The following is a 26,835-nucleotide window of genomic DNA, read 5'->3' on the forward strand; positions in this document are numbered from 1 at the left end:
TCTGTTAACATATGTGGGGAGATAAAGGGGTACTGTATTTTCTGGGTAGCAGATACAGAGTGTATAAGGAGAGGCTACACTTTTACTTTTAGTAATTTCATAAGATGCTTGCTACGATAAATTACTACATATAGAATTTCTGCAGAGTGGTGACAAAATGACATAATTGTCTTCCTGCACAGACCCTTCTAGAGACAACTACTAACCTCCTGAACCACGATCTCCACTGGTCCTTGTGTAACTTGAGAGCCTCCATCACTAGAGGGCTTAACCCAAAGCAGGATTACTGCTGTATCTGTCTGCAGCAATACAAGAGAAGGCAAGAGATGGCTGATGAAATCATTGTCTTCAGGTAAAGCTAGAAAGATGTGCATGTTCATATTTTAAACATAAGGATGGTGAAATAGGAACTGCCATAAACCTTTATCCAACTTTCAAACCAAATCTTTGTTTTAGAAGTTCAAAAGATTAGGTAATTGTACAGATACCCTGAGTATTACTGTTTGAGTGTTGAGGCTTGCTACAAAGGTACTCAGGCTAGGTCTTTCTTCTTGCTGTAATGGAGCTGTTGCCATCACTGTATCTCTCTGCCTTAAGTATGTAAGGAGATCATAGGGTGCTTAGGAAACATATTTTGCCAGCATTATTACTTGGCTAGCACCATGCATTTTGGCAATTTTTTTCTGCACATCCCTGATTGATAAGCCTAGACCTATATATGAAAGGAATTGATAAAGGAAAAAAAACTAGTCATTTCCCATAAGTGGAGTTCACATCTTTATTTTATTTAGATTTTACATTGCACCTGTCACCAATTCCTCTTGATGCATACAAAATCCTAAAATAAGTGAAACCTGTCTAAAGGGTCTATAACCATGCAGGACTCCTCACTGTGGCGCCCCCTGCTGGTTGTCTCGGGGAATTAGCTCATCCAGCCTCCGGAGTGCCCTCTGCAGACTGGTGTTCTGCTACCGCGGGCCTCTGTATCCCTCCCAGGACCCGGTGCCCTGTTATCTGGGGTGCAGCCCCCTCGCCATACACCCCTCAGTCTCAGGATCTCCCCTCCCAGGGGAACCCCCACCCCCTATCCTCACCTTGCCTCAGTATACAGCTACTGCCAGTCATCATCTAGCCCCCGCACCCTGGGGCAGACTACAGTATCCGCCTACTCATCACCAGCAAGGTTGGATTTGGACCTGCTGCTTTTGCCTACCCCTGGGCTGCTCTCTGCAACCCCCACTATCCATTGGCCTTCTGCTGGGCCGCAGCCTTGGGCTTTCCAGGCTGGAGCCTCCACAGCTCCTCTGCCTTTCCCCAGCCCTGCTCCACTCAGGTCCCTGCTGCCAGGTCCATCTTCCTTCTCAGCTAGAGAGAGACTGCCTCTGCTCCTGGCTTCCCTGGCCTTTATAGGGCAATCTGAGGCCTGATTGGGGCGTGGCCCAGCTGCGGCTGCTTCCCCAATCAGCCTAATTGCTGCTTTCCCTGCCACAGCCCTCTCCCAGGGCTGTTTTAAGCCCTCAGGGCAGGAGCAGGATAACCACCCCACTACAGGGTCATTTAAGAAGTTTCCTTTGTGGGCCAGCAGACTGAGAGAGAGCTGGAGGTGCCAGTAAAGGGTCTCCACGGTGGGCTATGGAGAGAGGCTTAGCAGAATTGGGAAGCACTTACGCCAGGAGGGACCATAGGGAAGAGCCACCTTACTGTAACTGGAGACTAAGGGCTTGACTACACAAACATTTAGTTCACAGCAAGCTAGGGTGCAATCTGCCCATACTAGCCTGCTGTGGTCTAAGGGCACGTCTACACTATAGGAACTGCAGCATGACAGCTGCAGTAGTGCCATAGTGCAGACACTTCTTACACTGACAGAAGGGGTTTTTCCTTTGATGTAGATAATCCAGCTCCGCAAGCAGTAGGTTGACAAAGAATTTTTCTGTTGACCTAGCCATGTCTAGAACTGGTGGTTAGGTCAGCGATCAGGGTGATTTAAATTTTAAGTGTAGACCAGGGATAACTGTCTGTGTGGACCCCACAGTAACAGTTCATTATTGTCAGTGGGGCCATAGAATAATACCTAGCTCTTATATATTGTGCTTTTTATCGGTAGATCTCAAAGTGCTTCACAAAGGAGGTCAGTATCATTATCCCCACTGTACAGATGAATAAATTGAGGCATAGATGAAGTGACTCACACAAGGTCCCCAGCAGGCAAGTGGCAGAGCTGGGAATTGAACCTAGGTCTCATGAGTTCCAGTCCAGTGCCTGGCCACCAAGCCACACTGCCTCTGTGAGCAGTTCCGTCCACTAAGGGGTTCTTCCACCTTCCTCTGAAGCAGCTGGTTCTTTCTGCTGTCAGGCAGGATATTTGTTAGTGGACACTTGATTCAGTCTGGGATGTCTGTTCCTGTGGAATGTGTCCCAAGTGCACAAGGGAAGGAAAACCCACTTTAAGGACTATTATAGAGTAATTGTCGAAGAAAGGAAATTACCAGGTAAGTAAATCTGTTCAATTCTTCCCTGGATTGAGTCTCAGCTAGCTAGCCCTCCTCTACATTCCAGTCTTCACTGGGTGAGTTGTTCTACTGCACTAGCAGGGTTGGAAGAGATGCAAATATAGACCTAGATGTCTTCCTGCTGAGAACACTGCAAACTAGAATACCCTCACCCCTGTTCCCAGCAGCAGATTGAACAAGGTGGGTAATGACTTTAGAGGATAGTATTGGGCTATTGCACATTTCTGCCCCAAAAGCTCTCTTACAGAAAGGAACTGAGCTATTTGAGTGACACTGTCAGCCCCAGCTTGATTCCTCCCTGAGGTCAACAATGGCTCAGGATCAGGGTATGAGGGTAGCTGAACTTCAACAGATACCAGGAGGCAATTGTTCAGCATCTGAAGGCTATTTACCTGTAACTATTGTTCTCAGAATATATTGCCACCACAGTTTCACACTCATTATCTCCCCTCTTTGAAATTCTTGCTTCTGAACAGGCCATCATGAAATGAAAGGGCATGGTCTGTATGTGCAAAGCATTATGGATGCGATCCCTGTCAAAAGATGTGATTCTTTTGTGGCTCTCTTTGCTTTTAGTGACTCTGGGTTTGTACAACTCTTGATCCAAGGGTGTGAAAATGTGGAGGCATTTTATATACTGGGAACTATTGTTGTAGGTAAGCAGCCCTGTTTTTCTTAATTGAAAATCAACGGGAAAACCTCCCTTTTCAGTAGCATGACATTGTATTTAGCCTTAATAAGAGTTTTTAGTTTTAATATTATTTAATATTATCACATTTTAAAAGTTTATAATGAAGTTTCTTTTCTTGTTTTTACAGTTGTGGCCATTTGTACCACTCACTCTGTCTGCTGAGTAAAGAGTGTGGCATAGAAACCAAGGGACAGATGAGATGGACTTGCTATAAATGCAACTCGAGTAACAAAGGGGGAAAACTGAGTGAGAATTTCTCGGAGCTGAAAAAGGGAAATGGTGCATCTCTGGCACAGGTAGGATTCATGGGAGGGTTTGTCCCTGAGTGCTAACAAGCTGAACTGTCTTTGTCGTCTCTAGATTATTAGTGAATTTCATCTCATTTTTGTAGCTTAGCTTCATTTACAGAGATGAACCCTATAAGAAAGGAGGCTGAGCTCCCACAGAGTGACATCCTGGTGGATACATTTCCTGTTTCATCTGCTATGTGGGGGCCTGGAACAGGCCTGGGGGCAGTTTCTTTTACATTAATGTTAACAGTGTTTTGTATAGGCTCACTAGCAGACATGCTATTGACCTGGTAGATATTGGAGAGTCTTTGATCCTCCTTCCCAGGAGACAAGATCTTCTGTCCACCTCCTGCACCCTACTCCAAACTGAGCCTGACCATTTTTCTGTGGTGGGAAACTATAAAAAAAATCTAGATGATGGTAGTGGCACCAAACTCAGAATAGTAGGAAATTACTGATGATTGGCTATAATACATCACTGCTGTCAGTTTGCATCGAGCCAATAAGAAAATCAACATCTGGTGGAAGCCTTTTTCAACCTAATGCAGCCAGAAATAAACTGTGACCGTGCAAACTCCTACTTTCTCCTGGGCTTGATACCACAAATTGCAAGTAAAAATAAATAATGGATGCCTTGCCAAGATGTCTCCTCTGAATTATGCATCTCAGAGAGCAGAGCTCTGCCTTTGAATGTTAGAGAGGGTGGAGATACGGACTTTTCCCTAAATACATCTAGATATTTTGTGCATTTGCTTTGTTTTGAAAATAAAACATCCTACCACATACACAGACCATTAGTGCATTTCCACTTCTGAAAGCAAAGTAAATCAGTGACTGAGTACATTGTGATGGTGTTTTGCTCAAATTATTTTCTAGGAGATTACTTCATCTTCTGCCAAATCAATTCTGATCAAGGGATAGCTAACAGCATTAGTCATCTTCCATCAGCTTTTTTTTTTTTTGGGGGGGGGGGGGCGGGGGGAAGAGATTTCCTGCTAGAAGGAAAACTTTTAAGAAGTAATCTCTGAGGAATACATAGAGAACAGTGCAGCTTCAGCAATCATACTGTATTAGTCCTTTAAATGGGAACAGAAAATCTTCCGTAGCCTTGAGAATAGATTAATTTTATGGCCCAAACATCTTATTTACAAATTTTATCAAATGAAAAGTATGCGGCTTCTATGTAGTATGTATTGTGGAAGAGCAGTAGAGAATCCATAATTAAGGCTTTCTCAGCTTCTGTTGTAAGCCATATGTTATAGCTCTCTAATTTTTGATTGAAGTCAAGGTATTAATTTGAAAATCTGAGTGGTTAAGAGAGCTATATTACTTTTTTCTGTTATTTCAAAAATTAGAAGTTTAAAAATGTACTTAGATTAACTGCCATAACTCAAGTTACTGAGGTTACATTTTAAATCAATATCTCATGAATTTTTGACCACCAATTTCTCAGAAAACAATTAGTTTAAAAAAGAAAGCTGAGTGTCACTCATCTATACTGGTCTGCGGGCACTCGAGCAAAGGCTAATCTTTTGTGGGGTGTGTGTGGAGAAACTGCTATTTAATATCTTCATCGTTATGGAATGGATCTGTTAGTGAAAAAGAAACAAACCCCAACAGAGCAGCTGGCTGAGGGATGGGACAGGGCTGAGCTGGAAAAAGGGGCAAAGCTCAGTGAGTCAGGTGGAGGGTGTGAAGAGCTGTGTAGCACTGCAGGAGCAGGAAGTAGGAAAGCGCTTCACATTTCCCTGCTTTCTGGAGCCAGTGGTCTTTGAGGAAGTGCCCTTTAGCTCTTCTCTCCTCCTACCAGGGCTGGCTCTGGCTTATCAGAGCCCTCCGCCCCTCTTGTTCTCACCCCCTGAAAGCTCTTCATGTCCCCAGGCTCTTCACTCAAGTTTGTAATGTTTATCATTTAAATGCATAACAAACGTTTAAGTTGTGGCACTTCAATATTTTAACCATGTACAATTTTAATATTTTTATTTACAAAATATATTAAAACTGTACTTACATCTAAACAATAAAATTGCCAATACAAATGCTCTATGTCCCCTAAAGAAACTTAGGGTATGTCTACACTATGAACTTAGGTTGAATTTAGAAATCGTTTTTATACAGTCAATTGTGTGTGTCCCCACACAAAATGTTCTAAGTGCATTAAGTTGACAGACTGCGTCCACAGTACCAAGGCTAGCGTTGACTTCCGGAGCATTGCACTATGGGTAGCTGTGAGTAGCTATCCCACAGTTCCTGCAGTCTCCGCTGCCCATTGGGATTCTGGGTTGAGATCCCAATGCCTGATGGGGCAAAAACAGTGTCACAGGTGGTTCTGGGTACATGTCGTCGTCAGGCCCCCCTCTCCCTCCCCCCATGAAAGCAACGGCAGACAATCGTTTTGTGCCTTTTTTCCTGGGTTACCTGTGCAGACGCCATGCCACGGCAAGCATGTAGCCCGCTCAGCTCACCGTCACAATACGTCTCCTGGGTGCTGGCAGACGTGAGACTGCATTGCTACACAGCAGCAGCTCATTGCCTTTTGGCAGCTAACGGTGCATTACAGTTGGTAGCCATCGTCGTCATATTCCTGGGTGCTCTTTTAGCCGACCTCGGTGAGATTGGTCAGGGGCGCCTGGGCAGACATGGGAGTGATTCGGCCAGATCATTCCCATCTTCTACCAAGCACCCAGGAGATGACGATGGCTAGCACTCGAACTGCACCATCTTCTGGCGAGCAGCCATGAGATGATGATGGCTAGCAATCGTAATGTAGCATCTTCTGCTGAGCAGCCAGGAGATGACGATGGCTAGCAATCATACTGCACCGTCTGCTGCCAGCCTAAGATGTAAAAGATAGATGAATCAAAACAAGAAATTGACTCGATTTGTTTTGTGAAATCAACTGCCTGCTAAACCCAGGGTTTTGAGTTCAATCCTTGAGGGGGCCATTCTGTGTGACAGTTGTTTGTGTTTCTCCTTGATGCAAAGCCACCCCTTTTGTTGATTTTAATTCCCTGTAAGCCATGTCGTCAGTCTCCTCTCCCTCCGTCAGAGCAATGGCAGACAATTGTTTCGCGCAAAACCAGGCAAGGAGGCGACGGCAGCACGGTGACTAGAGGGACATGGTCATAGACTTCTCACAAAGTACGGGACGGGCAATGTGCCCCGGCAGCATGCACATCATGCTGATGAGCTCTGCAAACACACTGGCCAAACAGGAAATGAAATTCAAAAGTTCACGGACCTTTTCCTGACTACCTGGCCAGTGCATCTGAGTTGAGAGCGCTGTCCAGAATGGTCACAATGGAGCACTCTGGGATAGCTCCCAGAGGCCAATACCGTTGAATTGCGTCCACACTATCCTAAATTCGACCCGGCAAGGCCGATTTCAGCGCTAATCCCCTGGTCGGAGGTGGAGTAAAGAAATAAATTTAAAGAGCCCTTTAAGTTGAAAAAATGGGTTTCGTTGTGTGGACGGGTCCAGGCTTAAATCAAGGTAACGCTGCTAAATTCGACCTAAAGTTGTAGTGTAGACCAGGCCTTAGAATCCTATAACAATGACCACTCAGCAGCATTAAATTATGTAACCGATTAACTCAGCTTGCCATCAGTCAAAGCAACAGAAAAGCCGCTTTCACCCCCTTTTAAAACACTGGTAAAATTCAGTGGGGCATGGGAGGGGTGGCTTGAAGAGTGTCCAGGGAATGGGAGAAGGAAGGTTCTTCTTTGAGTGGTGTCTCTGTGGGTGCTCCACTCTAGGTTTCGGTGCGTCCATGCACCAGAGATTGGAGATTTCTTGTAGCAGCACTTGGTCGGGGGAAGGGCACGCACAGGAGTCGTCTTGTGCAGCCATTGGCACCTCCTGTAGCATGCGCTCCCTGACTGTCCCCTCAGTTTCTTCTCAACCGTCCTTGGCTGCAGACGGAGGTCCGCGGCAGTGCTCTCTTTGATACTTTCTGAAGGAAAAAAAAAGTTACAAGTTACATAGGAACTTCTTTTTAGTCTATATATAATTACATAGTTTTGTTAGTTCCTCTTAGAGAGTTTTCTTAACCCCCCCCCCCCCCCAAAAAAAGTAAAAGGGAAGAAAGATGACAACTTTTTATCTCCTTAACTCCCCGTTTGGGAACAGTTTCTACAATTTATCATTACAATTAACTCCCACCCTTATCTCTCAAGAGGCAGGAGAGGCTTAACTGCAGTCATGCTGGGCTCAACAGGATTTAAAAAGTGTGACTCCTGCCGTGAACTGATGCTGGTCTCTAATGGCCACACATCCTGCATTCACTGTCTAGGAGAAACTCATATCTCCCGCAAATGCATACATTGCACCGACTTAACAACAAGGGCAAGACGTGACAGGGATCGCCGCTTGAAAATGCTTCTGCTGGAGAAATCCCTCCCAACTTCCGCAAGAGACGTCCTCCGGGGAGTTTCATAAACCGAAATCCCTGAGCTCTGATAAGGCTCCGACTTCCAAAACTGCCAGGAAGCGAGACCCGACCTCTCCAGCAAGGCTCTCAGAAAGAGAGAGCTTCCCCAGCGAGGTCTGTACCCTCAGTGCTCCACTCATCCAGAGTGAGCACTTAGGAGGCACTGGGCTCCTCCGGCACCGTCCCTCAGCAGACCCCTGCCGAGCCCCAATGCGCTGCACTGGAGTTGAGACGTCAAGTCTTCTCCACAGCACCAACTACCCCGGTGCAGAGTGCGGCACAGGCAGTGGCATCGTGATCAATGCTGCCACCACTGGCACCAACCCAAGACTTGCTGCTGCCTAACAAGCCAAATTCAGCACTGGTCAGCACTCCAGCGGTCTACCCCAAGGCAGGATCAACGCAACTTCTGCATCCTGCTGACATAGCAGTTTCTTTGGTACCGCAGTCACCACTGCTCGGCAAAGAACACTCCCCAAGCTCCATAGCACGGTACCACCCTTCATCTCCTGCACCACTCTCCATGCATAGTGGCAAGGAAGGAGACGTGCAGCACAACCGCTTCTCCTCTTAACGTTCATCCCCATCACAGATGAGACCTACATGGAACGCTGTGAAGCCTAAGCCTCATCCCTCCGAGCATTCACAGCCCTGGTATGCACAGCACTGGCCTTACCCTTTACCACCTTACCCAATGCAATGGCCACAATGGGGGCTTTGGCCCACATACCAGAACCCCTCTTCTGGTCCCCCTTCCCCAGCAACAAGAGGTTCTTCTTCGAGTGATTGCTCCTATGCATTCCAGTTAGGTGTGCGCGCCGTGCGTGCACGGCTCTTCGGAACATTTTTACCCTAGCAACTCCGGCGGGCCGGCTGGGCGCCCCCTGGAGTGGCGCCGCTATAGCGCCGGATATATACCCCAGCCGGCCTGTCACCTCCTCAGTTCCTTCTTACCGCCCGTGACGGCCAGTTGGAACAGTGGAGTGCTCTGTTCACCTCCACAACCCTAGTGTTTCTCCGTTTGATAAGTATATATAGTTGGTTAAGTTAGTTAAGTTAGTTAAATAGTTTAGTATAGTTAGTGTAGTAAGGGGAATTAGGGGGGTTCGCCCCTCTTTTCCACAACCGGTGCGGGCTCATGCCCAAGGCACTGGGGTTTAAGCCCTGTTCGGCTTGCCAGCGGCACATGCCGATTGGGGATCCGCACGACTCCTGCCTGCGCTGCCTCGGGGAGTCCCATCGGCCAGACAAGTGCCCGATTTGTACGGCGTTTAAGCCACGGACAAGAAAGGAGCAGGACTCTCGATTAAAGCAGCTCCTTATGGAGTCGGCACTTAGCCCTGCCGCACCGACCCGAGCGGCGCCGAAGCCTTCCTCAGCGCACCAGTGGTCCCGAGCTGATCCGGTACCGAGACTGTATGACCTCCGCAACCGGCACCAGTGTCCAGGCACCGTTCCCTCTCTCCGGCACGGAAACAGAAGGCGGCGCAGACGGCCTCTAAGCCTCCTGCACCGGGACCGCTCACCCAGCCACCTCCGGCACCGACTGTGGTGGTGCACAAGCTGTGCACGGTTCCATCGACTCCGGCACCCCAAGAGCCGTTGAGTCCGGTACCTCCCTGCTCCCCGGTGCCAACCGCGGTCGAGCTACCTCTCCCATCAACGCCCGAGACCTTCTCGACGGCGAGAGAGCTCATTGAGCTCACAGAGGCACCGAGCCTCCGGCCCCCGGCACCGCCGGTGCGGGCTGTTCAGTCAGCGGGCAAGCCGGCTATGATGCAGCCCCCATCCCCTGACAGACAGTATAGACGGCGCTTCAGGTCTCGGTCCCGATCCCGATCCTGGAGACGGTCGCCGTCACGCCAATCCCGGTCCCGGCACCGATCACCATTGTGGTACCGGTCACAGTCCCGGTACCGCTCAGCATCGCGGTACCGGTCACACTCCCGGAGACGCTCCCAGTCCCGGTCACCTGACCGCTGATACCGCAGGAGGTCCGGCTCCCGGTACCGTTCCCGGCACCGCGACTCCCGAAGCCGCTCCTGCCGCCGTCGGTCGAGATCGCGGTCGAGCTCCCGGCACTGACACAGTCGATGGTCCCGCTCTCGCTCCCAGCACCGCGACGACCGGCACCGATCCCCGGCACCGTCCAGGGACAGACTGGCGGCATCGATGGCGCAATCTCTGAGCGCCTCTGCCCCCCCATGGCCCTCTCGCCAGCCCTCAGTCGCTTCTCAGGTGGGCAGCGGTGGAGCTCTCTGGGCCGACCCCCAAGGCCGGGACCACGGACCACAGCAGTGGGGCTTTTGGGCCCCCTGGGCCTACCACCAGGCTCAAGGGCTCCCCTTCCCCGCGGGCTCCGAACGCAGGATGCCGGAAGCCACGGTTAGCAGGCGTCCCCCATCACCACCGGGTGAGGCCCCACCGCCACCTGTTACGGCAGAGCATGCTGTAGCCGAGGCGGCTTCCCACCCCCTGGAAGACCCACCTCCAGAGGCCGTGGTCCAGGGTCTGTCCTCGTCTTCGTCGCCGGACGAGGCGGTGGCGGGGGCTTCTACGGCGGATCCCCCTCAAATTGACTTGTGGGCCCACCAGGACCTTCTTCGCCGGGTGGCGAAGGCTATTGACCTCTCCGTGGCGGAGGTCGCTGAGGATGACGACCCGGTGACCAGGGTGCTCGGAGCTGAGGCCCCGCTGCGGGTGGCCCTCCCCTTTATCCGCACCATTCAAAAGAACGCCACTACCATCTGGCAGTCACCGGCGTCCGTCCCTCCCGCCACTCGCGGAGTCGAACCGAAGTACTCGGTTCCTCCCACCGGGTACGAGTACCTATATACCCACCCATTTCCGGACTCCCTCGTGGTGCAGTCTGTCAATGACTGGGAGAGACATGGGCAACCAGCTCCGGCACCAAAATCTAAAGAAGCACAGCGCATGGATCTGTTGGGCCGGAAGGTCTATTCGGCGGGTGGTCTCCAGCTCCGGATTGCCAACCAGATGGCTCTCCTCGCTCGCTACACCTATGACATTCTGGTGTCCCTGTCCAAGTTCTCGGAGCTAATCCCAGCAGCCTCCTGACAAGAGTTCTCGGCCCTCCTTGAGGAGGGCAGGAAAGCCTCCCAGTCCTCCATCCAGGCCGCTCTGGACTCGGCGGACTCAGGTGCCAGAACTCTGGCCTCGGGAGTGACCATGCGGCGCATCTTTTGGCTGCAGTCCTCCACCTTGCCGCCCGAGGTGCAGTACACCATGCAGGACCTGCCCTTTGACACTCAGGGGCTTTTTTCTGAGAAAACGGACTCAAAGATTCAGACCCTCAAAGATGGTCGAATCGCTATTCGCACCCTGGGTATGCACACACCGGCTACCCAGCGGAGGTCGTTCCGGCAGCAGCCCTACCGACCATTTACCCAGGCCCGGTCACGGTCTTATAACAGCCGCAGAGGCAGCCTAAACCGCCGTAGACCATCGGGCAACAGGCGTAATCAGGCCCAGGCGCCTTCTAAGGCCCCTCAAGGGCCTAAGCAATCATTTTGATGGGACGCCCGAGGACGGCCCATCAGTCTCATTACCGGATCCTTCCCCGTTATTTTGCAACCGCCTTTCCCACTTCCTCCCGGCGTGGTCCCAAATAACTACGGACAACTGGGTACTTCGTACGGTCCAGTATGGTTACCGCCTTCAGTTTGTTTCGCCCCCTCCCTCCCACCCACCTTCCCTGTCCCTCTTCAGGGACCCCTCTCACAAGCAATTCCTCTTACAAGAGGTCGAGACTCTGTTGAGTTTGGGTGCCATAGAGGAGGTGCCGCACGACATGCGGGGCAGGGGATTTTATTCCCGATAGGGGATTTTATTCCTGATATTTTCTCATCCCCAAGGCAAAAGGAGGTCTCCGACCGATACTAGACCTCTGGGAGCTCAACGGGTACCTGCTCAAGCTCAGGTTTCGCATGGTAACCCTGAGGACTATCATTCCCTCCCTGGATCCGGGAGACTGGTTTGCCGCCCTCGATATGAAGGACGCTTACTTCCATATCGCGATCTACCCTCCCCATCGACGCTACCTGCGCTTCGTGGTCAACAACGCGCACTACCAGTTTGCGGTACTTCCCTTCGGCCTTTCCACCGCGCCGAGGGTCTTCACAAAGTGCATGGCAGTGGTTGCTGCAGCCCTCCGTCGTCGTCGCATACACGTCTACCCGTATCTCTACGACTGGCTGGTTCGCGGGCCATCCCGAGAGCTGGTAGCAGATCAAATGGCCGAGATCCTAGTCCTGTTTCGGTACCTGGGCCTCCTCATAAACGCCGAGAAGTCCACTTTAACTCTATCGCAGAGGGTGGCGTTCATCGGAGCGGTCCTGGACTCCAGTTTGGCCAGGGCCTGCCTCCCTCGACCTCGGCACCAGACTATGGTCTCCATCATCCGGGACCTGCACGCTTTTCCCACGACAACAGTTCGGTCCTGCCTACTCCTCCTGGGCCACATGGCGTCCTGCACGTTCGTGACCACGTACGCGAGGCTGCGCCTTCGCCCGTTTCAAACTTGGCTTGCGTCGGTGTACCGTCCGCACCGCGACCCCCTGGACATGGTAGTCACGGTCATGAAGCCAGTCCTCGGTTCACTCAGCTGGTGGCTGGACCCAGAAGTCGTGTGTGCAGGAGTCCCGTTCCGCCCTCCTCGCCCGTCCGTCACCTTGACCATGGATGCCTCGGTGCTGGGATGGGGGGCTCACCTTGGCAACCTGCACACCCAGGGTCTCTGGTCGCCCCGAGAGCTCTCCCTGCACATCAACTTCAGGGAGCTGCGAGCGATCCGCTTGGCGTGTCGCACCTTCCGCGCACATCTGCAAGGGCGCTGTGTGGCGGTGTTCACGGACAACACGACGGCGATGTTCTATGTGAACAAGCAGGGCGGAGCCCACTCCTCCCTACTTTGCACGGAAGCGATGCTCCTGTGGGACTTCTGTGTAACCCACTCGATTCACCTGTCAGCATCCTTTCTTCCAGGAGTGCAGAACACGCTGGCCGACCATCTCAGCAGGTCATTCATCTCCCACGAGTGGTCCCTTCGTCCGGATGTGGTGCTCACAATTTTCCAAAGGTGGGGGTTTCCCCAGATAGACCGGTTTGCCTCCAAGGAGAACAGGAAGTGCCACCGGTTTTGTTCCTACCAGGGTCGCTCCCGAGGCTCCCTGTCGGATGCATTCCTATGCTCCTGGACGGATCACCTCCTCTACGCCTTCCCTCCGTTCCCACTCATACACCGGGTGCTACTCAAGCTTCGGAGGGACAGGGCCCGCCTCATTCTCGTCGCTCCGGCCTGGCCACGGCAGCACTGGTACACTCTGCTGCTCGAACTCTCCGTTCGGGATCCCATTCCCCTTCCGTTATGGCCGGATCTCATCACGCAGGACTTCGGCAGACTCCGCCACCCGGACCTGCAGTCCCTCCATCTTACAGCTTGGTACCTGCGTGGTTGACCCACGTGGAGCGGGACTGTTCGGCGGCGGTGCAGCAAGTCCTGATGGAAAGCAGGAAGCCTTCCACTCGCTCAACCTACCTTGCGAAATGGAAGCGTTTCGCGCTCTGGTGCGATCACAGAGGCCTTAATCCCTTCCTGGTCCCCATTCCTACGATCCTGGACTACCTCTGGTCCCTTAGAGGAACAAGGACTCGCGGTCTCCTCCTTGAAGGTACACCTGGCAGCCGTGTCCGCCTTTCGTCCATCCATAGGAGGTCGGTCCATCTTTTCCAACCAGATGGTTTCCCGCTTCCTTAAGGGCCTGGACCGCTTGTACCCGCCGATACGATGTCCTACCCCGTCCTGGGATTTGAACCTAGTTCTGGCCAAGCTTATGGGAGCACCCTTTGAGCCCCTGGCCACGTGCACCCTGCTCTATCTCTCGTGGAAAACGGCCTTCCTCGTCGCTATAACGTCAGCAAGACGAGTTTCCGAGCTCCGTGCCCTAACGGTTGGTCCACCGTATACCGTCTTCCACGGAGACAAGGTGCAGCTTCGACCACACCCGGCCTTCCTCCCTAAGGTGGTGTCGGCCTTCCACCTCAACCAGGACATTTTCCTTCCAGTCTTCTTCCCGAAGCCGCACGCCTCACCTCGTGAGCAACAGCTTCACACCCTGGACGTCCGCAGGGCCCTCGCTTTTTACATAGAGCGGACGAAGCCCTTCCGGCGTTCACCCCAGCTGTTCGTAGCGGTTTCTGATCGCATAAAGGGCGAGCCGGTCTCCTCTCCGCGGATTTCCTCCTGGGTGACTGCATGTATCCGGACATGCTACGAGCTTGCTCGCGTGCCAGCTTAGCCGCCTCACCGCTCACTCCACGAGGGCGCAAGCCTCGTCGGCCGCCTTTCTGGCCCATGTTCCCATCCAAGACATCTGTAGAGCGGCCACTTGGTCTTCTGTCCACACCTTCGCTTCCCACTACGCGTTGGTGCAACAATCCAGAGACGATGCAGCCTTCGGCTCAGCAGTCTTACACTCTGCCACGTCTCACTCCGACCCCACCACCTAGGTAAGGCTTGGGAATCACCTAACTGGAATGCATAGGAGCAATCACTCGAAGAAGAAAAGATGGTTACTCACCGTTGTAACTGTTGTTCTTCGAGATGTGTTGCTCCTATCCATTCCAGACCCGTCCTCCTTCCCCACTGTCTGAGTAGCCGGCAAGAAGGAACTGAGGAGCGGACGGGCCGGCTGGGGTATATATCCGGCGCTATAGCGGCGCCACTCCAGGGGGCGCCCAGTCGGCCCGCCGGAGTTGCTAGGGTAAAAATGTTCCGAAGAGCTGTGCACGCGCGGCACGCACACCTAACTGGAATGGATAGGAGCAACACATCTCGAAGAACAACAGTTACAACGGTGAGTAACCGTCTTTTCCAGAGTACACCCATCGTTACCACACAGAGAAACCTCTAACCCCCCGATACAGAGAGAGAAGAGGAAGAGATACTATCTCAGGCAGACCTGGATGATTCACCACCTGCCCCATACTCATCTTCCGCATCAGACGAAGCAGTGACGCCATCTACCCCTATGACACCAGATGACCTGAAACAGTTCCAAGAACTCTTCAAAAGAGTAGCAAACAGCCAAGAAATTGCCTTACATGAGGTGCAAGAGAAACAACATAAGTTGTTAAAAATCTTACAACCAGCATCATCGACCAAGATTGCCCTCCCCATGGATGAGGCTATAATAGAGCCTGCAGAGGTAATATGGCAAACACCGGCATCAGCACCAACCACCAACAAATGGGATGACAGAAAATACTTTGTTCCAGCCAAAGGCATGGAATTTTTGTTTTCACATCCTCAGGCCTGTTCTCTGGCAGTAAAGGCTGCTAATCAGCACAGTAAACAGCCTCATTTCCGCTCCTCACTGCAAGATATAGAACACAAGAGACTGCACCTCTTTGGGTGGAAAGTTTACTCGTTGGTCACCCTTCTGCTCTACTAGCTCTACTACTCAACAGTTCTGCTCTACTAGCAAATTATGATTACTCTAACTATAGTAAAATACAAGAGCTCGTGGAGGACCTCCCTGAGCATAAATGTCCTCAGCTCAACGCCATTATCAACGAGCGTCCGTTAATAGCCCACACAGTGCTTCAAGCTTCAATGGGTGTAGCAGACACAGCTGCCTGAACAACCGCAACAGCTGTGGTTATGAGAACATCATCATGGTTGCAGGCTTCAGGAATTCCAAAAGAACTACAACTAAAAGTGGAGGATCTCCCCTTTGACAGAGATAAACTATTCTCATCTCAAACAGACAACGTCCTCCATACCATGAAGGCCTCCTGAGCGACGCTGCGTACACTAGGCATACACCCACCACCTGACAAATGCCCTCGCTTTACACCATACCAGAGGTCCCAAGACACCTCGTTTAACCATCAACAATAATGATACTTCACTCAGAACAGACCCAAACAAAGGGCTCAGACGACGAGGTCCACAGAACCAGGCCTCGTCCACCCATCCATCTACATCTAAGCCACAATTTTGAAGTCTTGGTCGAGGGTATGCACGATCTCCCCACACCTCTAGCGCCAACAGATACCCCATCCCACAATTTTTGGTCACTGCCTACGCTCATTTTACCATGCCTGGGTTGCAATAACCACAGATCAATGGGTTTTGGATATCATACAATCTAGCTACACCATTCCTCTAACAGTCACTCTCCCTACCCTCCCCCCTTCCCCATCCCTCTTCAGGGACCCCTCTCATGAGCACCTTCTGCAACACGAAGTAGACCACCTCCTACTGCTGGGTGCTGTAGAGCACCTCCAAGATGCATACTTCCATATTACAATACATCCTGCCCACATACGGTTCCTGAGGTTCACAGTAGGACCCAACCACTACCAATACAGGGTCTTCCCTTCAGACTGTCTGCCGCTCCCCGCGTATTCTCAAAAACGCTCACGGTAATAGCAGCACATTTAAGACACAATGGAGTCATAATCTTCCCCTGTTTGGACGATTGCCTTCTCAGGGTGCCAACCAACAAGAAACGACAAGTATGCTGATGACCACAATAGACCTGTTTCAACAAATAGTCTACATATAAACAAAAAGAAATCCACCCTGGAACCAACCCAGCAATTGGAGTTTATCAGAGCCAACCTAGACTCCATACAAGCCAAAGCAATATTACCAAACCACAGATTCACTAAATTGATCAATCTTATTTCCACAGTGAACATCAGCCCACAAACTTCAGTGAGGACGTGCCTTCAGATTCTGGGACATATGGCAGCTACGACTTTCATAGTAAAGTATGCCAGACTCCATATGTGCTGTCTGCAGCACTGGTTGAGCACGGTCTATGCACCCAGCAAACACTCTCTCAACAGACATGTGACACTACCACCAAGGGTTATCCTCTCCCTACAGTGGTGGACACAGCCAGGGAATGTATGCTCTGGGATTCCCTTTCAACAAGATCCCCCATCAGTGACTATTATAACAGATGCCTCCCTGATAGGTTGGAGTGCCCACTTGGGTCACCACAATGTACAAGGCAAGTGGGCTGTGACGGAAACCTGACTACATATCAATCTCCTGGAACTCCACGCGGTACACAACACATGCCGACACTTCCTCCCACTCATACGAGAAACCTAAATCTCTATTCTCACCAACAATGTGACGTGCATGTTTTACATCAGTCGCCAAGGAGGAGCCAGGTCTCACTTGCTATGCGTAGAAGCCATGAATTTATGGAACTTCTGCATCCTAGGAAGAGAGACTGAAGCCTGTGCCCACCCAAGCCCCGCAGCCCCAGGGGTGGGTGCCAAAACCAAAGCTTGGGTGGTGGGGCTTGGGCTTCAGCTTCAGCACTGGGCGGTAGGGCGTGGGCTTTGGCCCTGGGCCCAAACAAGTGTAAGCCAGCCCAGGCAACCCCATTAAAATGGATTTGCAACCCACTTTGAGGTCCCGACCCACAGTTTGAGAACCGCTGCCTTAGGCTGAATGCTGGGGTTTATACACATTTTGTCTACCATTGTTTTTTACTTTAACTTCATATTGAATAAAGCAGTGTTTTCATGGGGATTTATTAGTTTGGTAAAGCCCTAATGATAGTTTGATTGTTTATTATGGATTGGTGAGAGCCATTTCTTAGTTAAGGTGGCAACTGAGTTTCCACTCTAAACCTGATTTTTGCCTCCCTTTGAGATCCAAAAACAAAAATATCAGCATCTGTCAAGATAAAATTTTTCTACCATATTTGAATGAATTGAACACAAACACAAAATAAAACTGAGTTTACTGGACTCATCCAGTTGTGACCTAGTGCCCAGAACCAAACATAAAGTTCCAGAACTCTTTTTAAAAGGTGGTTTTAGGTAATGTCAGAAAGTCATGTTGGCTCAAGTGGTATTAACACTGACATTTTGATTAAAAAACTAGAAAGATATCAAATTAACATGGCCCACATTAAATGGATTAAAAGCTGGCTAACTGATAGGTCTCAAAATGTAATTGTAAATGGGGAATCATCATCGAACAGTTGTGTTACTAGTAGAGTCCCACAGGGATCAGTTCTTGGCCCTGCGCTATTTAACATTTTTATCTATGATCTTGAAAAAAAGCATGAAATCGTTACTGATAAAGTTTGCAGATGACACAAATATTGGGGGAGTGGTACATGATGAAGAGGGCAGATAACTGATAGAGTGATTTAGATCACTTGGTACAATGAGCACAAGCAAACAATGTGTTTTAATAGGGCTAAATTTAAATGTGTACATTTAGGAACAAAGACTGCAGGCCATACTTACAGGACGGGGGACTCTATCCTGGGAAGCTGAGACTGAAAAAGATTTGAGTGTTGTGGTGGATAATCAGCAGATCATGAGCTCCCATTGTGATGTGGTGGCAGGGCCGCCCAGAGGGGGGGGCAAGAGGGGCAATTTGCCCCAGCCCCCGAGCCCCACAGGGGCCCCCACGAGAGCTTTTCGGGGCCCCTGGAGGGCTCGGGGCCTGGGGCCCGGAAAACTCGCTCCGGGGGGCCCGGAAAACTCTTGTGCGGCCAGGCGCAGGAGCTTCTTCGCTCCCGGTCTTCGCCGGCGCGGGGTCCTTCCGCTGGCGAATTACTGCCGAAGACGGAGCGGGACCCGCCGCCGAAGTTCAGCTCGGTCTTCGGCAGTAATTCGGCGTCGGGGGGCCCTTCCGTTCCAGGACCCGCCGCCGAAGTGCCCCGAAGACCCGTGGCGGGGGCCCCCCGCCGCCAAATTACCGCGGAAGACCGGGCTGCACTTCGGCGGCGGGTCCCGGAACGGAAGGGCCCCCCGCCGCCGAAGACCCCGGGCCCCCGGAATCCTCTGGGCGGCCCTGTGTGGTGGCCAAAAGATGCATAACCAGGGGAATCTTGAGTAAGAGTAGAGAGTTAATTTTGCCTCTATATTTGACACCGGTGCTATCTCTGCTGGAATACTGTCTAGTTATGGTGGCCACAATTCAAGAAGGATATTGATAAATTGTAGAGGGTTAGAAAACATGCCTTATAGTAATAGACTCAAAGAGCTCAATCTATTTAGCGTAACAAAGAGAAGGTTAAGGGATATCTTGATTACAGTCTATAAATATCTATATGAGGAACAAATATTTACTAACGGGCTCTTCAGTCTAGCAGAGAAAGGTCTAACATGATCCAGTTGCTGGAAGTTGAAGCTAGACAACTTCAGACTGGAAATAAGATGTAATTTTTCAAGTGAGGGTAATTAACCAGTGGAACAACTTACCAGGGGTCATAGTGAATTCTCCATCACTGACCATTTTTAAATCAAGATTGGATGTTTTTGTAAAATCTACTATAAAAATTATTTTGGGGGAAATTCTATATCTTGTGGTGTTCAGGAGGTCAGACTAGAAGATCACAATGATCCCTTCTGGCCTTTGAATCTATGAATCTCAGAGCACCAGACTACTGGAGGCCACTGCTTTCACATTTTAAAAGTATCACTAGCCCTTTATTTTCCCTGAGGGAGATAGAGTTTGTGGTATAAATCAATTACTGGGGAGGCTTGTCAATAGAAAGAGGAGAACTTTCCATCATAACTGAAGTCAAGGTGGATTTTCAGAAATAGTGGCCATCAGTTAGAATAGTCCTTGCACACTTTTTTGTTAGATCTTATGATGGGAATAGAAAGTGGGAGACAGCTGCAAGTGTGTGTTGGATTCACCTGCTCACTGGTTGAATCTTTCCTTCCTCTGTATATGATCCGTTTTTCCCCACTATTCTCTGCTGTGTGACATTTCCTCACCGCGTCAAGATTTGCTAATAATTAGTCAAGTCCGGAGTACTCTACAGTCAACAATTTTAACACTTTTGAATGCAAATTAGCCAGACCTGCTGGTTTTAAAATGTCTAACTTTGCAAGATGCTGTTTAACAGGCTCCTTAGATACTGTTGGAAGATAAAGTATTTCAGCATCAATACATAACATTGTTAAATGAGCCAGCTTGGTTCCAAATGCAGAACAGAAATATTTATTGAATTAATGCCTTTTCCACTTCATTGACAATTTTGCCATCATCATGTAATAATTTGATTTATACCACTGCTATGATTCCTTTTATTCTTCGAGTGCTTGTTCATGTCCATTCCAATCAGGTGTGTGCGCGTGCATGTGCACGTTAGCCAGAAGATTTTTCCCCTAGCAGCATCTGTTGGGTCAGCCTGGGCACTCCCTGGAGTCGCGCCTTCATGGCACCTAATATAGAGCCCTGTCGACCCACCACCCTTCATTTCCTTCTTACCATCAGTGACAGAGGCTGGAACTTCCCTTAGTTCTTGCTCAGCAAATTCATTCTTTATCTGGTTGTGTAGAGTTTGTTGGGGGTTTCCCCCTCCACTCCGATTCCCAGAACTGTGATATGCTGCGGTCCCTGGGTTTCAAAAACTGTAGCCTGCACCAAGCGCATGCCAAAGAGTGACCGACACTCATCATGTCTATGGTGCCTGTGGGAGACCCATCAGAAAGATCATTGTAAGATCTGCCGCGAGTTCTGTCCGAGAACTCTTAAGGAAAGGGAACAGCGGCTCAAGGTGATCCTCATGGAGGCAGATCTATGCCCCCAGTCTGACCCAGGCTCGGGAGTCCCGACCCCTGATGCGTTGTGCTCGGTACCGAGAAAGGACTCCTCCCGAGATGCTCGGCACCAACATGGCTCCTCGCAGGGCCTGCCTGATAGTAGGCACCATTCCCGCTCGTCAGTGCTTCAAAAGAAGAAGAAGCCGGACGATCGCTCTCCTCCAGCTAAGCCATGCAACCCCAGGTAGGCCACTCCTCCAGATCCTCTGCCAGGGCTGTGTCAACTCATGCTCAATTGTGGCAGTCAAGTCCAGCACCCCCCCTCAATCACCGGTGCCTACACAGCAGCTGCAGCTCCTGTTAACACCGGAAGCGTACCAGGCTGCTCAGGACCTCCTCCATCTTACAGCACCATTCTCACCTGCCAGGGAGGAACGCTCAGCACCAGCAGACTCATCCCATCCTCTCGTGCATTCAAAGGGGAAGCCGGCTATGATGTCAAGGCGCTTCCCCTCTCCGTGTCTATTGGTGCCTACCCGCTTGGACAGAGAGCCTTCCCACTCTCTGAGCTCTCGATGTTCGAGACACTGAGGATCGGCTCCTCCATGGTCTTCAGTGTCAGAGGCCTCGGAGTCAGAGTCTGACTCCTATCGCTCTGGGAGGAGCAGAAGTCTCAGATTGAGGTCGAGGAGAGAGCCCCAGGGGTGGCCTCCACAGTGGCAGAATCCACCTCAGTGGCCCTTCTAGACCTCCTGGGCTTTTCACCAAGGCCAGGGAGGAACCCAGGGTCCCCATTCTGCAATGTCTTCCGTGGCCTCTGCCACTTTCGTTCCACCTTCCACTGCACATCTGTCCTTGGCACCTATGGTCCCGACGCCGCTGCCTCCGGCTCCGTCATCGACTCTGACACAGTGCTCTGCTCCGACCTCGGCACCGCCCTTGATGCATCAATGCACCCGTCTCCCATGCCTGCACCGTTGTCAACCTCGATGCAGGCACCAGCACTGGGCCCCTGGCTTCCCATGGCTCCTTTGAGCATGCCGATGCAGCTCCCTCCCATAGTGCTGACGCCGGCACCGACGCATGCTTTGACATCCACGGTCCCGGCACCATCAACGGCACCACTACCTCCAACGCTGCCATGAGAGTCACGTGACCCCTTGGGGGCAGATGGTAGGGAACTTCCACTCCCAGTACATGCTTCCTCCTCTTCGTCACCAGACAAAGCATTTGGCGGGGATGGCCATAGCCTCTGCATTAGAGAACAACAGAGTGCTACAGCAGTTGCTGTGTAGGGCTGCCCAGGGTCTGGGCATCAAGGCCGAGAAGGTAGTAGAGGAGGCTGATTCTATGATGGACATCCTAGCACCCTCCGGACCATCACGTGTTGCCCTGCCACTTATAAAGACTATTGTGGACACCACAAAGACCCTGTGGCAGACACCAACTTCCTTGCCACTGACTGCCAAGCGCAACAGGCGGTGGCATTTTTGCCCTCCAGAGGATTCTAACATTTATACTCCCACCCAACTCACTGGTGGTCAATGCGGCTAACCAGCGTGAGAGACAAGGCTTCCAAAGACCCTCCCCAAAGAACAGGGATGCTAAACGCCTAGACCTTGTGGAGAGAAAGGTCTACTCGACAGGTGGTTTGCAGCTCCGTATTGCTAACCAACAGGCCATTGTAAGCAGGTACTCATACAACACCTGTGCAGCAATGGCAACGTTCACGGACCTTGTCCCTTCTGATTCTCAGACTGAGTTCACAGCCTTGGTGGAGAAAGGGAAGCTAGTTTCCCGGGCTTCCCTGCAGGCTGCGTTAGATGCTGCAGATGCCGCCACTAGAGTGATGACGACAGGGGTAGCTATGAGGCAGGGTGCTTGGCTCCAAGTTTCAAGGTTACCCTACAAGGTCCAGCAAACCATTCAGGGCCTCCCATTTGAGGGTGAGACTCTGTTTTCAGAAAAGACACACAAGCAGCTGTACAGCCTGAAAGAGTCCCGAGCCATCCTCAAATCCTTGGGCCCGCACACCCCCACCGTGCAGCAGAGACATTTCCGCCCACAACCTCCCCAAACTGCCCTGCGGCCCTAAACCAGCCTTTTGAAGGTGCAGTCGAGGACAGCACACCAGATCACAGACTGGATCTAACCCGCCTTACCTTTTCCTCCCGACTGTCCCCTTTTTAACGTGCATGGTCCCATATAACCTCAGATCGCTGGGTGCTTTGCACAGTAGAGAGGGAATACTCCATCCAATTCTGTGCCCTCCTGCCCTTCCACACCCCGCCCCGTCCCTCTTCAGGGATCCTTCTTATGAGCAACTTCTCATTCAGGAGGTGCAATCACTCCTATAACTAGGAGTGGTGGAGGAGGTTCCTCTGGAACACAGGAGCGAGGGCTTCTATTCGCGGTATTTCCTAATACCAAAAGCCAAAGGGGATCTCAGGCCTATCCTGGACCTGCACAAGCTCGACAAGTTCGTGAAAAAACTCAGGTTCTGCACAGTCGTCTTGGCCTCCATCATCCCTTCCCTAGATCCAGCAGACTGGTATGCTGCCCTCGACTTGAAGGACACATTTTCACATCACAATCACTCAGAACCACAGGAAGTTCCTCAGGTTTGTGGTCAATGGTTCCCACTACCAATTTACTGTCCTCCCATTCGGGCTGTCAGCAGCACCTCGAGTATTCACCAAGTGCATGGCAGTCATCGCTGCCTTTCTGCGGAGACGTCAGGTACAGGTGTTTCCATACCTTGACAACTGGCTGATCAAAGGTCGCTCCAGGACACAAGTGGAAACTCAGGTCGTGTTTATCAGAGCCACCTTTGAGAACCTAGGTTTTCTCCTAAACAAAGCAAAATCGACTCTGTCCCCCATCCAAAGGATAGAATTCATAGGGGGCAGTACTGAACTCGACCCAAGCCCAGGCATTCCTCCCACAGGCGAGGTTTCAAGCCCTCAACAACATGATCCAGGGAGTCATGCAGTTTCCCACCACTACCACGAGAAACTGCCTAAAACTTCTCGGGCACATGGCAGCCTGTACGTATGTGGTACGACACGCCAGACTCAGGCTTCAGCTGTTCCAGTCTTGGCTAGCATCAGTCTATCGACCAGCCCTGCACAACTTGGACAGGATCATGACTCTGCCTCGCCCTATCCTCAATTTGCTCCGATGGTGGACCGATGCCCAGCAGGTGTGTTCAGGGGTCCCCTTTGCTGCCCCACAGCCATCCCTGTTGTTGGTGACGGACGCATTGGACTTGGGGCCACGTACCTTGCAGCGTGACTTGCCCCCGACACTAGCCTCAGTGCCACACATTCTGGAGTATCTTCTATATCTGAAGCAGGAAGGTCTCTCGTTGCCTTCTATAAGAGTGCACTTGACTGCCATCTCAACATGCCATTCGGGCGTACAGGGCTGCTCGGTTCTTGCTAACCCCATGGTCAGCTGCTTCCTAAAGGGGTTCGACTTGGTCCTCTCTGTGCTCATGGGGCCACCCTTTGAGCCTTTAGCAACATCTCCCTACTCTACCTCTCCTACACGGTCACGTTCCTGGTGGCACTAACCTCGGCCAGTAGGGTGTCTGAGCTCAAGGCCCTGACTTCAGACCTGCCCTACATCGTGTTCTTTAAGGACAAGGTTCAGCTCAGGCCCCCCCCTGCTTTCCTTCTGAAGGTTGTCTCGCAGTTCTATATCAACCGGGACATTTTCCTCCCGGTTTTCTACCCTAAACCTCATTCTAACTCCACATCCTGGATGTCCGCAGAGCGCGGGCTTTCTACATCAAGAGAACAAAACTGTTCAGGAAGTCAGTCCAGCTCTTCGTGGCAGTGGCGGACAGGATGAAAGGTCATCTGGTTTTGGCCCAGCGCATTTCATCATGGATCGTGGCCTGTATCAGTGAGTGCTACAACCTGGCAGTGCTCCAATCAGTGGATAGCACTAACCCCACATCCTAAATTTGGCTTGGGAGTCACCTGATTGGAATGGACATGAAAAAGCACTCGAAGAAGAAAAAACGGTTACTCACCTCTCGTAACTGTTCTTCGAGATGTGTTGTTCATGTCCATTCCAATACCCACCCTCCTACCCCTCTGTCAGAATAGCCAGCAAGAAGGAACTGAAGTGGTGGTGGGTCAGCAGGGCTCTATAGTAGGCGCCATGGAGGTGCGACTCCAGGGGTTGCTGAGGCCGACCCAACGGATGATGCTAGGGGAAACATCTTCTGGCCAACGTGCACGTACGTGCACACACACCTGATTGGAATGGACATGAACAACACATCTCGAAGAACAAGAGTTACGAGAGGTGAGTAACCGTTTTTCAGGATAATAATAATTTATTTTATTATTTATTAACTTATTAATACAAGGTAGCACCACACATTAATTTCACCATAAATTCTTTTTTTAATCCAGTGGATCAATGGTATCTATACCATTGTTCTAAACATGTGCAAAAGCCTAACTGATAAGTAATTACTACACCCAAACAGTAAGAAAACATTCATAAATATTTGATTAAGGTACTTAAAAAAGGGCTAAAACCAGGGGTGCTTTGACCTATGCTGGTCAGCTCCAGTTTGGTCAGGCAGGAGGTACACTAGACCCTCACTAGAACGCACGTCTATATAGCGCAAATTCGCATATAACGCGGTCACGGCCATGGATCCCAAATTTAATTACTTTAATTGCAATTCATTTTAATGGGGCACCACGCATGGATCCAAATCCCATGTTCTAGCAAGGGTCCAGTGTATTAGCAATGAACCTTTTAAGAGTTCACCCTTTTATAGCCTTTAACAAACAAGTGATGTCATCACCTGTTGCTAACGTGGCTAAAAAACAGTTTTTGGCTGGTTTTGAGATCACTGAGTTCAGCACACGCACATCCTTATTATTAACAATCTCTGATCATTGGAGCCTCCTCTTCTTTCTGTCTTATCAGGTACCTGTCAGGTCCAGTTTTTCTAATTAATTCACATGCTTTCAAGGCCTTCTCACAACTGCTAACAGGCCTGCACTTTACATGACCACTCCTACAGAAACATATTAAGCTAATTTAATCCTTTATCTTTCTTAAACTAGAAAACACACATTTCTCTTCATTCCTACAGTCCTTACCCCATTTGTTCAGTGCTTTGCCAGCGCTATCTTATTAATCCTACAGAGCCCAGACAGTCTTACATTTTGATACAGCAAAAGATGTAAGCTGGTATATCTTGACAGTATTTGAGAGTGCAATTGGCTAACTGCCAAAGACACGAGTATTTTCTGGCTTTCTGATAATTGAAGCATTTTAGATGTTTAAGATGTCACTTTTTCTCACGATCTTCACAATTTCAGATAGTATCTGCAGTAACAATAGGTAGGTTTGAGATTACAGAGCAGAAATAACAAATCTTTGTCTCTGTTGTCTAAATGGCAGGTTTCTATGTGAAAAATAGTGTGGCTAAAAATGTGGTCGCGTTCTCTGCCTCGGTATCCCCTAAGACGTCTAAAAGGACAAAAGAAAAGAGTAAAGGACACAATCAAGCAGAGCTCTGCGTTTTTTAGTTCCAGGAAGTGGAGCATTTCTACACAAAAGCTTTTTCCGTCTTTGCAGATATCAAGAAAAAACCCTCACTTGCGCAAGCCCAAATAAGTTACTACTTCTCTGTTCACTTACAAACACCAACACTCTTCTACTCACTTTATCTTGTTGTAAGAAAAGAGCAGAGTCACAGTTTGTCATGGGATTCAAGTTGTCAGCAGTAATATAATTAAAGTAGGCTTGCTTCTGGGGGTCCCAGGAGATCGAGGGTTACCTCATAGGTCTTCATTAGGTTGAGGATAAAAATCTCATCACTCCATATCTCACTGTGACCATAGGGCTTGGCAGGTAGTGGTGTGCTTGAGGCATGCATATGTATTGTGACATCCTAACATCTTTTTGTCATGTTGTGACACCCATAATTCAGTGTGTGTTGCACATTCCCCCCTAGTGGCTGATCCACAGAACTTTGAGTCTCTTCCAGCTAGAATCCTTAGCCTTTTGAACAAGTGGTGGTGGCTCATGCTTTTATCACTGAAAGTCCCAGATTAAAAACCCAAGTGGCAGCCCAGTGGCATTGGTTACTGTCACACCCAATGTGTGAATGTCTCACACTAAGTCTCCACACCCTGTCATCTGGTGTTGCAGCTGGAGCATGTGCCTGTCCAATGACAATCACACACAAACAAGGCAGTTCTAAACAATAAGTTCTTGAGGTTTCATTGGCACATTAGCATCTCTTACTGAAATGATGCTTTCCATACCATCCCAGTGATCATGGGCAAACCAGTAACCTACTCTGTCCAGCT

General features: G+C 50.4%; 1 protein-coding gene and 1 long non-coding RNA gene across 3 annotated transcripts in view; one reads left to right on the forward strand and one right to left on the reverse strand.

The window, feature by feature from the left end:
• The window catches only part of VPS8 (VPS8 subunit of CORVET complex), a 253,480-nt gene that overhangs the window by 214,855 nt on the left and 11,790 nt on the right, over positions 1-26,835 (forward strand). For both annotated transcript variants that reach the window (XM_039488831.1, XM_039488832.1), the window contains exons 42-43: positions 183-352; positions 3,332-3,500. In XM_039488831.1, the coding sequence (XP_039344765.1) occupies positions 183-352; positions 3,332-3,500 (339 nt within the window). The remainder of the gene's footprint in view (positions 1-182; positions 353-3,331; positions 3,501-26,835) is intronic.
• On the reverse strand, positions 7,121-18,287 carry LOC120372099. Its single transcript, XR_005584735.1, has 2 exons — positions 18,230-18,287; positions 7,121-7,447 (listed from the first exon to the last, which is right to left on the reverse strand). It is a non-coding gene; the product is annotated as an uncharacterized LOC120372099 (long non-coding RNA).

This window comes from Mauremys reevesii, linkage group 9, assembly GCF_016161935.1.
Source record: "Mauremys reevesii isolate NIE-2019 linkage group 9, ASM1616193v1, whole genome shotgun sequence".
NCBI classification, from domain to species: Eukaryota; Metazoa; Chordata; order Testudines; family Geoemydidae; genus Mauremys; species Mauremys reevesii.